Source organism: Stegodyphus dumicola, chromosome 2 (genome assembly GCF_044657685.1).
Source record: "Stegodyphus dumicola isolate Sdum_Otavi_A_Nest chromosome 2, ASM4465768v1".
In the NCBI taxonomy this organism is placed as follows: domain Eukaryota; kingdom Metazoa; phylum Arthropoda; class Arachnida; order Araneae; family Eresidae; genus Stegodyphus; species Stegodyphus dumicola.
The window spans coordinates 130422957-130441032 of record NC_140769.1 but is presented as its reverse complement, the minus strand read 5'-3'; the positions used below and the strand labels follow the sequence as shown (position 1 = coordinate 130441032).

General features: G+C 34.1%; 1 protein-coding gene across 4 annotated transcripts in view; it reads left to right on the top strand.

Moving 5' to 3' along the window:
- The window catches only part of tup (LIM1_Isl and LIM2_Isl domain-containing protein tup), a 291256-nt gene that overhangs the window by 82491 nt on the left and 190689 nt on the right, over positions 1-18076 (top strand). For 3 of the 4 annotated variants that reach the window (XM_085811106.1, XM_085811105.1, XM_085811103.1), the window contains exon 3: positions 12896-13191. In XM_085811106.1, coding sequence (XP_085667232.1) covers positions 12896-13191 — 296 coding nt within the window. The remainder of the gene's footprint in view (positions 1-12895; positions 13192-18076) is intronic. The other variant, XM_085811104.1, reaches the window with a different exon arrangement.

Genomic DNA, 18076 nt, shown 5'->3' with positions numbered 1-18076 from the left:
TAAAAGCGCTTTTGGGCGTAATATAAAATGTGAAAGCTTACACATTTTTCTAAAAATTTTAAATGATTATAAGTATTTATATCTACAAGTATAAATTTCCGTGATTAAATATCTAATTTACCGACAATAAGTTAAATAATAATACAATTCAAATTCAATTTTTTCCAAATTTTCATTTATCAATCAGAAATATATTTATTAATATGAAAGAGGAAAGAATCTATATGTAAATAAATCAGAAAATAAACATATTTGAGTAAAATTTGATTCGAATAATTATTAATGCATGAAGAAGAGCACTTTACAGGTGACAGTGCACCCCCAATTTTGATGGAAAACTCCCGGGAAAAGGGTCCGAGGGTCGCTTAGTCCTCTTTCCCCATCATCCACCTCTCGAGAGGACTTTCAGATCGCCGCATATTTAGAGTGCCCCCATGCCTCACGGACAATAAATATCCATGCCTTCTCTGGGATTCGAACCCGGGCTCTTCGGCATGGCAGTCAGCGACGCTAATCGCTGACCGGTTGGACGGGATTAGGTTTTATTGTTCGATTTACTTTCGAAAGGTGTTTAATTTATATAAGCACCTTTACACAATGAGACATTAGGTATTTTTTGAAAGCAGAAGAGATGAAAAATGTGCAACGCCTTTGCCGGGAATCGAACCATGGACCTCTGGAATACGCGCCCAGCGTGCAGACTACCACACCACGAAGGCTTGCTAGGACGGCGGGAGAAATACCGTATATACTCCCGCTTTTAAAGGGCGACTGGAGCTTTTAGAGGACCCAGTCGCCAAATTCTGGGCGTGGGGAATCATTATCCACCCCCTTTTAGTTTGGGGGCCACTGTAGAGACATTAGGTTATTTTTGAAGCAAGAGTCATGAAAAATGAGCAACGCCTTCGCCGGGAATCGAACCGAGGACCTCTAGCATGCAGACCACCACACCACGAAGGCGTGCCAAGAAGGCGGGAGACATACCTTATAATTGTAAAACTTCATAAACCCATATTTATTGTTAATTCACTACAGTCAGTTTTTTTTATTCTATTCTCCAAGAGTATATAAACAGTATCATATTCCAAGAGTATGTTTGTTATGATTTAATTAGAGTGCATGATGTTGCGATGATTTAATTAATTTTTGATCACTTATTTTATAATTATATTATCTCACTTTAATTAATTTTTGGCATAATGCTTATTTAGTTGAATATGGAAAAGCACAGAATAACTGTTTAAAGGAAAAGATGTTTCCTTGGAGGATTTTGCAAGGAAAAACTGAATCATATTTTATATACATGTGACAGAACAAAATAATTTACTATAGCTACTGTAGATTTGATAGAGCTGTTTGGTCCGAAATATTTTTATGCAATAGAGTTTTCTTTTTTCATTTTTAATATTTTTTAGCTATAGCCTTTTAGTTCAAGATTTAGTGGTCTGCTATCTTTAATTATGCATGCATTAAAAAAATGCTACTTTTCATGTGGGATTTAGATGCAATTAAAGAAGAGAGTCATATTATTTATTCTTTAAAGTGTTAAACAAATTATCTTTGGCTGACAGTTTATTTTAAGCATTGTAATTAATTTATAAAATCCTACGTATGTAATCATTTGAAGAAATATTGCTATGCAAATATTTAATTAAAAATTAAAAAGGTTACGATATTTAGAGACAAATTTTTAATTAATAATGTAGATATGCATTATTAATTAAAAATTTGTCTCACTGGAAGTCAGGAAACTGAAGAAATCCGCATAATCCTCACCTGGATTTGAACTCCGGACCTCCCGGATACTTGTCGAGCGTACTTCCAATTACACCACGAAGGTATACGTAAAGGTACGAGAAAATATCTCATACCGTGTGGTGTCTTGGAAGCTGAGTGTCTTGGATTCCAATCTTAAATAAGTAAGCTCATTTGAATGTATTGTCATTTTCAAATGCAGACTCTTAAAATTCGTGCATATGTTTAATGTCCACTATTTTTAAATGGATTTATTGCTTTCTGTAAAAATTCCTGATTTTCACTTTATCTAATTAGTAATTTCATTTGCCACTAGCCGGGCTGGCTGCATGGGCGTTTTCGTGGTTTTCCCCATGTGTAACGTGTATACGAGCCAGTTTCCCTTAGCAAGTCCTCCACGAAGGCATCCCTCCCCTTAGGCAGATAGCCCTAGTGTGCTTTGCCGTAATTAAATAAACCAAACCAAACCATTTGCCACTAGCCCGGTGCAGTGGTTAATGAAAGCTGAAAGGCTCGGATTCGAACCCTAAGTAAGGAAAGTAAGTTTACTTGACTGTACTGTCATTACGAAATGCAGACCTTTAAAATTTTTCTAATTAGTAATTTCATTCAAAACCAGTTTTATCTAATTAGTAATTTCCTTTGCCGCCAGCTTTATCGAATTAGTAATTTCATTTGCCGCTGGCTTTATCTAATTAGTAATTTCATTTGCCACCAGCTCGGTGTGGTTGTTAATGGAAGCTGAAAGGCTTGGAATCGAAACCTAGGTAAGTAAAGTAAACTTACTTGACTATACTGTCATTAGCAAATGCAGACCCTTAAAATTTAACTAATTAGTAATTTCTTTTGCCACCAGCTCGGTAAGGGGGTAAATGGAAGCTGAAACGCTTGGATCCGAACCTTAGGTAAGGAAAGTAAGCTTACTTGAGTGTACTGTCAGTAGGAAATGCAGATCCTTTAAAATTTATATAATTAGTAATTTCATTTGCTATCAGCTCAGCGTAGTGTTTAATGGAAGTTGGAACGATTGGATTAGAAGTCTAGGTAAAAAAATAAGCTGCTTACTTTACTGTCCTTAGGAAATGCAGACCTTAAAATTTATTTTATTAGCAATTTCATTTGCTACCAGCTCGGTAAGGAGGTTAATGGAACTGAAACGCTTGAATTCGAACCCTAGGTAAGGAAAGTAAGCTTGCTTGACAGTACTGTCAATCAAGAAATGCAGACTCCTAAAATTTATCTAATTTGTAATTTCAATTGCTCCAGTCCGAGAATTTTTCGGAGTCAGGAAACTGAAGAAATCCGCATAACCCTCACCGGGATTCGAACTCTGGACCTCCCGAATACTTGTGGAGCGTACTTCCAGTTATGCCACGAAGGTCTACGTAAGGTATGAGAAAATTCCTCATACTGTGTGGTGGTTAATGGAAGCTGAATGTCTTGGATTCGAATCCTATGTAAGGAAAGTAAGCTTATTTGAATGTATTGTCATTTTCAAATGCAGACTCTTAAAATTCGTAAGTTCCCAAATCCTGGAAAGGTTAGTGGGAGGGAAGAATAAAACAAACATTAAAAGGGGGGAGGTACAAACTCTCTGAATCTATCTTGACTCTTTAAAATTAGCAAAATAATAACCTTGTGTTTGACGCAGATTTTAGTCAAGACTCACAACAAACACAAGATTGCGGCTTTGCTAATTTTATGTTTTACTAATTATATTAGGATGGAGCTGAGTAAATATATATAACATTATTGCTTTAAGCTTTGCTAAACATACCTACCCACCAGCTGCCGAGCGGTAAAGTCACTGAAAACTGGTAGTTCTGTGCGGGGTTTGAATCTCAGCGAACGGCTGCATAGGGCTTTTAGTGGCTTTCCCATGTTGTATACAAGCTGTTTTTCCTTAGAAAGTCTTCCACGAAGGCATCCTTCTCCTTAGACGGATTAGCCCTCATGTGCTTTGCCATAATCAACTAAACCAAACAAAACCTTGACCAAACTTACGGGCAAATGCATCCTCGCGTAGTTGTTTATAATGTCCATGTACCTAATGCCGTATCCTAAAATAAGCAGCAAAGGCGATAAACTTAATTCAACAGTGACATGGTTTGTTTGTGTAAATAAAAACATCTACGGTCTTTTTCTTATTAAGTGTTAAAATTTTTGCTTAAAAGAATAGCTCTGTCGTATTCACCCACACGACAAATTTCTTCGTTGCCTCATCTTTGATTTCGACTTTATTGGAAAAGAGGAAAGCTTTGCTATATTACTTTCCTAAAAAATTAGTTGAAAATGAAATTAGAATTCACAATAAATGTTTAATCTTGTGATGTATTTTTTAAGAGCGTATTTGTCATAACCATTAATGTCAAGTTTTGAATTTTTAAATTAGATTTCAGAATTTCCTATATTGTAATATATAACACTGCAATAATTGTAACTTAAATTCATTTATTGAGTAAATATAATAAATGATGTTTTTTTTTTTTTTTTGCAAAATTATTGGATATTTTTACCTAGAATAAATGACTGGACATAAAACTCCAACATTACAATGCGATTTCATTGTTATTTATTAATCCAATTATCACAAGACCCATGCCTTAAAACATTGTAAAATCTGAAGTTTAAGAGAATGTAAATGAAAAAAACACATGAAAGTAAAACCTGTTCTGTCAAGAGGAAATTATGAAACCATTTATTTATCATCACATTAAAAAAAAAAGAATGATCGATTAGTTGGTTGCGAACGGGAAAAATTCCAAAATTCTAAATCATTTTGCCTTTCGGTTTATAATTATCACAGTGTAACTGAACTGTATTAAATACAGATTTCAGAGTGTCTAAAATGTTCCAAATCTCTAAAATAAGATAAGATGATATACAGAGCCTTTTCACTTCTAGGTTATTGTAAGCCATTTTTGAGTAACGTATAGCTTTAGAGCTTTATGCTTTTGCTTAAAGAAAGTAAAATCATAAGAAAATTGCTGTAAGGTGTATATATATATATATATATAACTCCGTACTTATAAAATAAAATTAAAAAATATATGTATTTAAAGGACAAAATAAGTAATAAATATAAAATAGAAAGGAAATAAAATACTGAATTAATAAGTAATTACAATTTTTTCAATTACAACTTTTTAATTACATTTTTTTCCAATAGTTACCAAAAGAATGCATAATGTAAACATTAGCTAATTTTCCTTACAATGTCCTTTACAAAGGCATTCTTTCCTTTAACCATTTAACTATTAACGAGGTATATATGTCCGACTAAAAGTTTAAAAATAACTATTGGGTTAAAAAGTACTTGGAATCTTTTGAATGTTAGAGATCATCTTCCAATAGTTAGAAAAGCAAGACGCCGCTGTGTTCGTTATACACAAAGTAACCTAAGAAAAACTATGAGTTGTCCAATGTGTAATGTTGGGTTATGTAAAGAAAGCTTTATCCTGTACCATACGATGTAAATCTATTTCATGCAATAAAGTTTTCCAGAATAATAGGTCTGCTTATAGTAAGTCGATCGATACGTGTGGGACATATGTATCCCACAATTAACTACGGCTGGGACACATGTGTACCAGCTTTTGGCTTAAAAACCGTTTGTCAAAAGAAAAAAAAAAAAAAAAAAAATCAAATGCTAAATTTACTTTAATTATAACATATTTTGTTCACTTTCCTAGTCAAACGGTTAAGCTTCTTCAGCCCACCACGAGTGGTAAATTCGATGAACACTGGTAGTTCGGTCCGAGGTTGAATCCCTCGAACGGCTAGCTGATGCAAGCATGAAATCATTATTCATTTACTCAGTTCTGCAGTGATCGAGTGAAAATAAATGTGTAAAATGGATCGTGTAGAAAACCAAACTTGCATTAGAACATCAAAATACCTTCAAAATAAACTTTAATTTTTGCATTTCAGATATTAAGCGAGAATTTCAAATAATCTCTTCAAATTATTTCCTACTTTTCTTTCTAAAATTCAACAAACATTCAAGAAATTATAAATATATATTAATACAGACAGGACCATTCAAGAATAATAACAATAATCTCAAACGAATGCATTCAACAAATTATGAACATAAAACTTTAAATTATTTTAAGTTATTAATAGAGATTGGACCAATTAAGAACAATAATAAAGATCTCAAAGGAACGCATTCCATAAATTATAAAGTTATAAATCAGTCCAAAGACGCAATTTGCCCAAAAGTGTTATTAAGTTCGTTTTGGCATTTTCCATCGTCCTTTATAACACGGCGTATCACTTTTCAAATTGTTGCCACCAAATATTAGAGCTGAGCGTTATATCTAATGAAATTAGACAATGAAGAATCTGCATGAATATATGCTTGTTTCTCGCATTGTAAAAAACTACGGTACCTAGAGGCATCAAATTTTTAATAAACGTAATTCTCCTCCAGAACATGAGCATCCGGAAGTCCAAATTTGGGGTTTGAAATTTGTTTTACTACATATTTCATATTTTGTAAAACTTTCCTATTTTGTAAAAGAAATTTTTGATTAACAAACTCAACGATTTCAAGCAATACTATGAGAAAAAAAATCTCCAGCCCGCGAGACTGTGTATCGGAAATTTTTATCTGCAGCGCGCGACACTACCTATCGGAAATTTTAAAGATATGCTCTTTTTAAATATGCTGTGAAATTGCTGTTGAATTGAATTTTATGGTTTAAGTGCGAAGAACATGATACGTAAATTGAATTTTATGGTTTAAGTGCGAAGAACATGATACGTAAATTGAATTTTATGGTTTAAGTGCGAAGAACATGATACATAAATTGAATTTTATGGTTTAAGTGCGAAGAACGTGATACTTAATAAAAAAAAGAAGTAACACAAAATTGTTAAATGCTCCTTTGGGCTCAATATAAAATATGAAAGCTTCCAGATTTTATTTTACTTTTTTATTATATTTATTTAAAATTATTTTCAGTATTAATAGAGACATGATCAATTAAGAACAATATATTAATCTGAAGAAAATGCGAGAAAATTTTGAATTAATTAAAAGTATGTATTACGAATCTGTATTATGGAAGTATTAAAATCTCATTTTGGGAGGAGGGTGAGGAAGCTTTGAAATAAAAGTGAACAGATAGAGCTATACTAATTCCTTGAGTACTGAATCAGTGTTTCATTGAAGTTATTAAATAGGCTACTGATGCTGGATTATAAAATTTATCTGCAGTAATTAAACAGGGAAAAAATCGAAGCTGATATATCTTGAACTAAAATAGTGGTTGTAAGCAATATCGACAATAAATATCAAAACCGTAGCGTCTCTTTAACGAACCTTTTTTTTTATTTTTTTCTTGGGGAGGGGGCTTTTTACTGAAACAATGCACAACTATTGTAGAGAAGAAGTTTTTCGAAATTTAGTGCCAGTTCTAGTAGAAGTATTACAAATTCTAAACTTAAGTGAGATTAAATATATGCAATAAATAAGGAAATAAAATTCTAATTTCAATTTGCAATGAAATTCACACATTCTATTTGCTTATCTCCCCTTTTTGTTATAAAAATAGTAACATATTTATAACAACTCCCTCTGAACAGCGACATTTAAAAATTAAATCCTATCACATGATTCTCGAGTAATTGTAATCTACGCGTTTCTTCTCAGCTTCTCCGTTCTGCTGGTACACTTTCCTCTGTTTCTTATTTCAAATTAAATTAAAATTGAAAAATTAATTAGCTTATTAAAATTAATTAGCTTATTATTTGAAAATTTAATTAGCTTATTAAAATGAGAAAGCTACAAATGTCTGATAACAGACGGCTGATGCCTTGCGCCCACTTAGCTGCGTACATCCACTTCGAAAATGTTTTGTCAATAATAAAGAAGTGGTAGCCGCCCACGTAATATAGCGGTTAGGGAAGCCTACTGTAGTACCAAAGGGCCCGGGTTTGAATCCCGAAGAAGGCATGAATGTTTGTAAATGTATAATATCCTTGCGGCATGGGACATTCTAAATACATGGCGAGGTGAAAGTCCTCTCGTGTGGTTTGATGGTAGGAGAGAGGAGTGGGAGACCCTCGGAACTATACCCCCCCCCGGGATGCTCTCCCTCAAAATTGGGGTGGAAGAAGCAGTCCAACCTCTTTGAAGCTCTGGCAAACATTCTTTCATGAAATACATGGAGAAAACAATAACAACAACAACAACAACAACAACAACAAAAAAAAAAAAAAAAAAAAAAAAAAAAAAAAACTGAAGGTTTTAAATTATGTCCAAAGGGGCGTTTTGTTAACGTTTTGTGTGTTACCTTTATTTATTAAATATCATGTTATTTCCACTTAAACCATAAAATTCAATTCAATAGCAATGTCGCAAAATAATTTTAAAATGAGCCTATCTTTAGAATTTCCGATACGCAGTTCCGCGCGCTGGAGATAAAAAGGTTTTTTCCTCGGTAGAGTGCTGCCATTGCTCGCTTTTAAATCGTTGAGTTTGTTACTCAAAAATTCGTTAAAGTTTTAAAAAATATGAAATCGATCATAAAACAAATTCCAAATTTCAAATTGGGTCTTTCACATGCCCATATTCGTAGGAGGATGACGTCATTCAAAATTCGATGGCTTTATGTACCGTTGTTTTATCACAATGCAAAAAATATACATACATTTATGCAGATTTTCAATTATTTAATTTCTTCAAATATAATGCAGGAGTCTAGCATTTTCTGGCAACAGTTTGAAAAGTGATTCGCCGTTTATAGTGATTCAACGCGAAATCGCAAAAGGAAAACAATAGTCCTTCAGGAACAAAGCGTCTTTGCACTAACAATAAGGCAGTGATGAAGGAGCTATGATTGCAACCACAATTTATGCACCAGGTACATAAGACTCTACGTCATGTGTATCAAAATATTCATCACATATATGCTTAATATAGTTTAGGAAATAAAAAAAGGGGAATAAATATTTCAACATACTTAGCTGCTGACTCTGGACAACCCTCCTTTACCTCGATCTCCAAATCTTTTCTGTGTTGGAAGAGAAAAATCATAACCAACGTCAGTAATTTTGACAGTGGTACAAAACAAAATTATCATTAATATCACTCTAGTTTCACCTCGGTAATTAATATTCCCTGCCTCCCAAGGAACAAATTGCTCTATCATCACGAGCCGTCTGGAAATATTAAAAGAACATTTAGAGAGGGATGTTTTTTACAGCTTCTCTTCAACCTGCCTCACATAATTAGCCAATGTTTTAATGTCGTTTAATGAACATTCATTACGAAAATCCTAATTCTTGCTCCAGAAGGGAATAATTATTTCTGAGTATCTTCCTCCTTCCACTTGATTCATCAGTTATCCATCATCATTCAAAGGGAGATGATCTGAGCATGCGTGGAGGAAGAATTTTAATGATTATCCTCTTCGCTCTGTGGAGTTTCTTATCTTTCAAATCTTCGGAAATATTTGCGTTTTGAACTAAAACACGACCTGCTAAAGGAAAAAAAAAAAAAAAAAAATAGGTAAAATGTATCGTTAAGTTCCGCTGTTGGGATTAAGATCATTAGCATTAGGAATAAGATCTTTGCTTTGGAGTCCAGGATTTAGATGTGAAGGAAACTTCTTTTTTATAACTTTGCTTAATCCGCAGAGCTTTTCGCGAATGTCTCTCATTTTATATCTCGAAGATTAAAAAAAAAAAAATAAGGACTGGTGACTCCTTGATAAAGCTGGACTAAGTTACAACGAAACTGTAGTCAGTATAAAGCTTTTATTTTTAATAAACATTTTGATAAAAATCTCTTTGGAGGGTTTATAGTATTTCAGTCTTGATGGAAATATTTGTTGCAAGTTTCGCGCTTAAGCGATTCAATGATATTAATTCACCACCACATTTTCATAAATTAAGACTATTCTTTTTTTAATAGATTCATTAGGCCCGTCGTGACATTCATTTACAATGAAATTATAAAACTAAGTGGCGCAACAGCCTTAGTGGGCCACGGTCTGCAGTGCCCCTTTTTCTGCTTTCTTGACCTTTGGCAAGGTGTTGACCTTGCCCAGCCTGGGGAACAAATCCCGGATCTGTGGTGCAGCTGCGCGACGTGCTAGCCACTTCGCCTTCGGGCGTTCAAAATGAAATGATATCATAGTAATTTTTTCCTAACCTTTGCTATTTTGGAAAGCTCCTTTTAAATATAAAAATTTATGCTGTATGCCCTTTGTAGAGATATTAGGTTACTTTGAATCGGAGGACATGAAAAATGAGCAATGCCCTCGCCGGGACTCGAACCTGGACTCTCGAAGTGTGCTAATCGTTACACCCGAAAGCATGCTAAAAGGAGGGAGAAAATCCCTTTTAAAGGACGACTGGAATTAGCGAATCCAATCGCCCAAACCTGATGGGGAAGAATCATTCATCTACCACCTACCTTTTTTTTTTTTTTTTTTTTTTTTTTTTTTTTTAAATTCCGATGCCTTGAAGCAGAAGACATGAAAAGTGAGCGATGCTTTTCCCTGGACAAATAGAACTAAAGACTTCGTATATTAGGTGTCCTAAATCAAAGTATGCCCAGATCGAATTTCTGTACAAAGAAGTCCCACATAGAAAGGCATTGTATTCAAATTGTGTATTGTATTTTAATTTCAAATGGTCTCTGCTTAGAAATGAAAAATACAGTAAATTTTAATTTATATTTTAAGGTTCTAGAAAATTATTACAATGAATATATTGCCTTTCTTAATTTCTTGTAGTGTTGCACTTCGATTCAGCCTCGGTTTTTTGATAAACTCCAAGTAAAATTTCCGGGTTTTTGCTAACAGACATTTAAGTATTAAACTAAAGGATTCCGGATAAATATCATACATTACTCTTTTAATCTTTTGCAAATCGAGTCATGTAAATGAAAATTCCATCTCAAAGATAGCCCTGGTTAATTGAATTAGTTGCCCATCTAGTAAAATTTTAATTAATATATGAATCATTATTATTTCTTCAATCGTGTAATTTTATCCTCGGATTTAAAATCTACGACTGGTATCGAAAGAAATGATTTTTGAAAGCTAAAGATATAAATCATGTGCTTTATATCGTTGCATTCTACGGGTTGTTGGATTTAGAGTAATTGACGATAACACTTGATGAAGAATCAAAACAGAATTTATTCGCCAGTATTACACAGGACAGTTTTAAAAACGCTTTTACAGTTGGTAAAAAACTACGATAAAAACGCTGAAGCAATCAGCAACACATCCTTCGGAATATAACGGTGAAGACAAGCTTCACGGCAAAGCAGCTCCCAGTCGATCGCTCTCAAGCTCATATTTGAACTAAAGACACTCTACTACACTACTGCTAAACTCAAGATACTCTATTCTATACTACTTTCCAGGCAAGGTTATATATAGATTTAACCTACCTTCGAGAATATTCTCGTGAAAATTGCTAAGAATGCGCTTTAGAATGTTCTCTCTCCGCCTGTCAATTTTGCCATTAAATGGCTCCAAATGGGCGATTTGGGGCCAAATGTGGCACCCATGCCACTTTCTGGCAATCCTAGTCTCGCTTTGCGGGGAAGCTATCTCACCGCAGCTGGGCATTTCGTAACAATATCTTGCCAAACAAGAAGAAACTGTAAGGCTGCTATCACACGTCGGTTTGTTTCGGAAGAACAGCTGTTTGGAACAATTTTTCTGCTTTGTCACAACAGCCAATCACCATAGATCGCTTTGGGGTTAACACAGGAGAAACTGGTTTCCCAATTAGAAACAAGCTGATTGCTCATTGGTTGAAAACGAACAACCTGCAACTTTTTTGGAAAGGAAGGAAAAAGTCGCACGTCTTTCTTTCAATAGTAAATCAGGCAGAAAAATTGTCCGAAACAGTTGTTCGTGTGAAACAAACGCTGTGTGATATGGGCCTTTTAAGGATAAACACAAACAACCGAACGGCTCCGCATTAAGTTTCTATGAAAATTCAGAGCTCGATCCTTTATACACATATGTGATTCAAATTGAAATTTCATTGCTTATAAAATGCTTTGAGAGAAATGCATAGATGTATTGCTTTGTCATCCTTTCATAGTATGCATGCTGATATTCAGCACACACACAGTTTTTCTCCAATGTTTTATCATCCATCATCTTATGCTTGAGTTAAAATGATATAATCCTTTGTTTAAACATATATAAAAAGAAGGACATTGTAAATATGAATTGCAGTATACTTCGAAAAATCATTGTTTAATATATTGTTACGAATTTGGTATTTAAAAAGCAAAACGTTAGTTCAATTATAAATTAAATGATTTTATTTCTCGCGCAGTGCAGCGCGTGACGAATATTAAAAGAAAGCTAAGCCGGAAAATTGAAAATACAAGAGCGCGTGCATTAAATAAATAAATATCTCTTTTTGATTTCGAGAAAGTACTGGAAAATTCTAGCGCGGGATTTTAAAACCTTATAAAAGGAGGAAAACATCTCAGTTTGTTGTAGTTGCTTAGTTTGTTGTTGTTTAGAAAACTGCTCTTGTTGATTGTAGCGAATTCGCGGATTAGCTTTCTTTAGCTGTTTTGAATTACGTTCTATTGGACATTGGAGTAGTTAAAAGATAACTACTGTGAGATATTGTAAAACTGCATGATAATTTGAGAAAATTTAAGCATTTTTGTTGTGATAATAATAAATTTTTGTTCTTTTTTTCATCGGACTTGTGCATTCATTTCATAACGAACCCGTACGCACGCAACAATATCTTTTCACGGGAATAATTTATCGGTTAAAGGTTACCGTATTTATATATTTCAGATGAATGAATGTCACTACACTAATATATATAAAAGAGCGTAATAATATGTAGTCTCGTATGACTCTAGTGTGCAGAGAAGGCTACTTACTGTACTTACAAGTTTTTTGTCAATTAATTTAACATCAACATAAATGTGTTATATATATTTAATTTGTTTGGCTATTTTATACTTGAATAACATCAAGTAATTTATCTTAAGTCTTGTTTCAGTCCCAATTTTGAATTTTATGGCTTTGTTTTACTGCTTTTTTGCATGCATCTTTAATGTTCTTTTGACTGTTTTACTTATTATCAGCTAAGAGCTTACACAAGTGCAGAATTTACTCTCTTTCCGCAGGTTATTCGGCATCAAGTGCGCCAGATGCAATGTGAACTTCAGTAAGAGTGATTTTGTAATGCGTGCCAGGAACAAAATCTACCACATCGAGTGCTTTCGTTGCGTCACTTGTACGCGACAATTGCTACCGGGCGACGAATTCGCCCTAAGGGACGATGGACTTTTCTGCAAAGCTGACAACGACTGTACGATTGTCGAGAAGAAAATCACACCCAACGGTCACACGACTAACGGCCAGCATTCCCCGCACAATGGTACCACAAACGGAACGTCCCTACAGATGGCAGGTAAGCCAGGTAAAAAACCACTTTTAATTAGGGTTGGATAAAAAGTAACGTGGAATCATGCTGCAATTACTATTCTACTCTCTTGGTTAATGATGAATCAGGAAAAACAAAAAGTATAAGATTATCCACTTTATGTGTTAAAAAATGCAAAGGTATTCTGGAGGTAATAAATACCAGATTTCTTGCAGAGAGACTTATAAATTTGTATTTGGATGCATAAAACATCGCACAAAAAACCTAAAAAGCCTATACTGAAAGAAGTTTTTAATAATAAAGTAAACATTAAATTGATGATCTAATATCTAGAAAAATCTCAAATCCGGAAACGCCGAAGTCCCTACAAGTCTGGATCTCGGACTTTGTACTGTACTATGACCTACTAAAGCTCTATCTATATATCCTTATAACCATAAAAACTTCCCATTCTGAAAGTGGAAACAAGTCCAGAATCATCCATTGTTGTCTATCATTTCATATACCCAATGACAAACAAAAACAATGCCGTAGAGAAGCCATGTTTTCATGTATTCTCCATAGGCTTTCACCACAGGCACCGTTCATGGGTCGCTTTTACGGAAATACCAATCCTGACTATGTTGCAGCAGAGGTTAAGCCAGATTTGGTCTAATATAGCATTTCTCATCTCCGGAATATTGGCAAGGAGATGAGAGGAAACTACTTCTCCAAGTCCTCTACAGCGTGTAATACTAACTCAATGCTTTGTGATTATTATTTGGTGGGCCATTAAAAGGCGCATAACTGCCTTTCCGTATTTTGCAGTCTGTGCCTCAAAAGTGCTTAAGTATGAATGACAGTCACTTTACATGTGATTTTGAATACCCACACAGTCATCTTGCAGTTTTAATTTCTCTGAAATCCTGTATTACGTTAACCTATTATCCTGAGGTATTTTTATTTGCACCACCCTATACTTTGATCTACTCCTGTCTCTACAAACTGTGCTGCTCAGTAATTTTCTGAACACTTTGCTGATTTCCTAGCTTATCTTGATTCGGTTTTCATTTGATTTAAAATTTATTTCGACATATAGGCAACAGATTATTTTACTTAGTATTTGGGATGATTAGTTTACTCGTAGGTTGATATCAGTAGTTTTACTAACAAAATGAATTCTGGATATAAATCTAATAGCAAAATCTGGATATAAATCAAAATTCTGGATGTAAATCTAATGCAAGACCTGAGTAAATCTAATAAAGGAAAATAATCTAATAAAATCTAACATATTTTACCTATGTAAAGTAAAATAGGGTGTATAGCAATGAGATTTGCTGTATGCATGCATAATTTTAACTTTAAATTCGAATTCATCGCTAAGAACTTCTAAATAATAACTCCAAGATCGACGAAATATCAAATCGCTAGTGGCTGAAACATTTACTCTCCGATTCAATTGCAATAATAACTTCAGCATTTAGTAGGCATTAAAGTCATCCAAACGGTATAATTGTTAGGGGAGTAAATCGCTGAGTTGGCTTCCGACCCAGGTATAGATATATCCACGTGCAGAATTGGTTACCAACTCAGCGGGAGTTAACCACTAGCTGAATGGTTAGGGGAGCCTACTGCGGTACGAATTTCGGTTTTCGGAGCAGGCATGGATATTTGTAAATGTATACTGACTTGGCGACATGGGGACTAAATATATGCCGAGGCGAAAGTCCTCTCGAGAGGTTGTGGGTAGGGGAAGACGCGTGGGACTCGGACGCGTCTTCCCGAGGGGATCTGCATGAAAATTGGGGGCGGAACTGGGGTCATACCATGGAGGTAGGAAAGGGAGGAAGGGCCATTCCGCGCTAGAAGTGAAGCACTGCTTTGAAGCTTGGGTCACCAGACGGGGTGTTTTTTGTTTACATTCAGAAGCTCCCTTGACAAAATTCTGATAGTATTTCGACACACGACAGTTTCATAGAAATCGAAAAAGGGACACTCTCGCATGAAAGAAACATTCATAGTGTGATGGATAATAGCAATTTGTATAGTTTACTGACATTTACGCAAAAATCACATCTTGGTTATTTTTCGATAACTAACAACAGCGATTTTGATTATGAATTTGTTTTATAAAATTCTAAGCTGTTGCACTACAAAAATATAGATTTTAAGAAAATTGCTAAAAGAGATCTGCCAAAATTTAATTTCTAGGAGATTTGAAAAGTTTGAAACTTGATGGCTAAATGTAAATATAAAATTATGTATGTTAAAATATTTGTAATTAGGCACATAGGTCAGATTAAGTTTTTATTAAATAGAGTAACGCATATGCAAGGGCTATCTGCCTAAAGAGAGAGATGCCATCGTGGGGGAATTTTGAAGAAAAACTGACCTTTGAGTGGGTATTAAAAATAATACTTATAATTTTCATTCAAATTATATTCATATATATTTTTTATGTAAAACTTTCAGGTGTATGCTAAATTAATGTAAATTACTTTACACGAAAAATATAGTGAATGCACAGAAATTAAAGATTTGCACATGCCGGAAATGATAAATAGGAAATATGTATGGGTATTTATGCATGTGCTTGCAAAAAGTATGTATCTACCTTTGACAAAATACTTAAATATTCATTAAATTATTTATAAATGTATTTGAAATGAAGAATTTATTCACTTATAAACAACTGTGATAGTACTGTGAAGAAATCTAGTGATTAAATGCATCTAATTTATAATGATTATAAATGTTATCTAAATATATAATAACCTTAATATTGAATTGTAAACATAAATTGAAATCCTGTTGACAAATACGTTATAAAACTATTTAAGCAAGAATTGTTCGTATTGGAAAGCAATCTGTTAAAAGGTACTGTAAAGCAAATGCTATGAGATGCGCACTTAAGAACGTAATAAAGAGTTTTGGAATATGTATTGTTGAAATGAAGGGTAAAAAAAAAAAAATCTGATAAGTATAATTAAAAGAATTATTCCCTTTACATTTTATAATAACTCAGTTACAAGTTTTAAATAATACTTAAAAAAATTATTTTATTCCCTTTCAGAAATGTTCAGAGAAAGTCAAATACTATTTTCCTAATAATTGTCTAATTTAAAATGAACCGAACAGAGCATTAATTATAAATTGACTTACATTTTTCGATTTAAAAGAAGCCAAAAAATCATGTCATATTTAAGAAAGTATTTTAGGAAGAAGCTCTATAAATAGAAAAGAAATAATGCATAATTTTAATATTAATAATACAATAAACTTTGATCTTAATTTTTGTACCTTAACCGAATAAAATCGAATTACCTTAATTTTTTTTCTAATGTAATTAACGAAAACTTGTGAAAATATTTCATTCAAATTAAACCATTCTGAGAAAAGTATAGCATTTAATTCCGTTCAGAATGAAATGTTGTTTAAAAATATGTTGTTTTCACATACTTAGGACTCTGAAGTGTTGTAGAAAAAGAAAATATATACATTTATATGTATATTTGCGACGTAATTACAAAATATGTACACCCGAACGCGTCAAATCCCATAGAATTCAATGGTAAATGACCCAATGTTTTGGTCACCACGTAGGGATCGCCGGTGCTTCAGAGCAGGGTACGGAGAAACTTGTTTAGGGCGACTCCTTCTTACTTCCTACCTCCATGGGTCATACTGTCACCTGTATAGTGCTCAAGGCCAACGACAGACACAATCTCACTCTCTTGCCACGATGAATTTCGTGGTCTTGTTCTGATGTAACTGTCAGACAAATGACATTAGTCACAACACGCACTTCAAGCATTATGACAATCAGGCGAAGGCCAATAACACCACCATTTCCGGTTGCATCATTTCTTTGCAGGATTGGCAGAATTAGAAGACTTCAAAGTTCTTGATATGAGAGCTTAGAGGGTTGAAGTAAGGGATGTTGTGAGACGACCACCGGTTTTCATGTCCTGAAGAGCGACGAGAGCGGTAAAATCGCTGAACACTGGTAGTTCCAACTTGGGTTCAGCCTACCTTCATGGGCTTTTTCGCGGTTTTCCCCAAGTGTAACGTATATACGAGCCAGTTTCCCTTAGAAAGTCCTTCCCGAAGGCATCCTCTCTCAAGCAATCAACCCTAGTGTACTATGCCGTAAACCAAATTTAAGTAGAAGTAAGTGACTATGTCTAGATAAACAAACAGAACGTAAAAAGGATGAAAAAGACCCTTTTATTAAGAACTGAAATTCTTGAACAGTGGGTACATTTTATGCTTACAAAATCAACCAACATTTATACGCAAACTCAAAAAGTCTTAAATTAGGCAAAGGCTAACCAGAAATATTTAACGCGCAAGTTGGCTTTAACCTAGCTAACCTACACCGACGTGACCGCACTATTTGAAAATTAAAGCAACGCTGTGAACAGGAATGTTGTCGTCGAATATCAACTAAATAACGTGGCCTTCAACAGGCGGAATACGCTCTGACTAAGGAAATCTCATACTCTCGCTTAAATACACACGAGCTAAAATTTCTTTTCTCGCAGGAAGACGGAAAGCGTAATGCGACAATCAAGTTTCTGAACAGAAAACAACTGGTTATTTAACAACTGGTAACTGGCTTTTTACTTCGTACAAGGAAGTAACAACAAGAAATATTTTCTGACATTTTCGAATAAAATTTACTCTTCCGAAAATAAAGCCATCTCTTTCAAAATTATTTTCAAATGTACTGGTTTGTCAAAGCATCCAAACTAAACACAGATTAAAACAAATCTACGCATTACCAGGTAGAAAGCTTTAAGTAAATAATGTTACTCAGGTGTGGAACTGCCTTCGGATATGAACTCATTACGGATTCTCAAGAAAGTCTTTATTACACATGAGAAAATTACTAAAGTTCTCACGAAAAGAAGTTTATTTAGTTTGTAATTAGAACTTA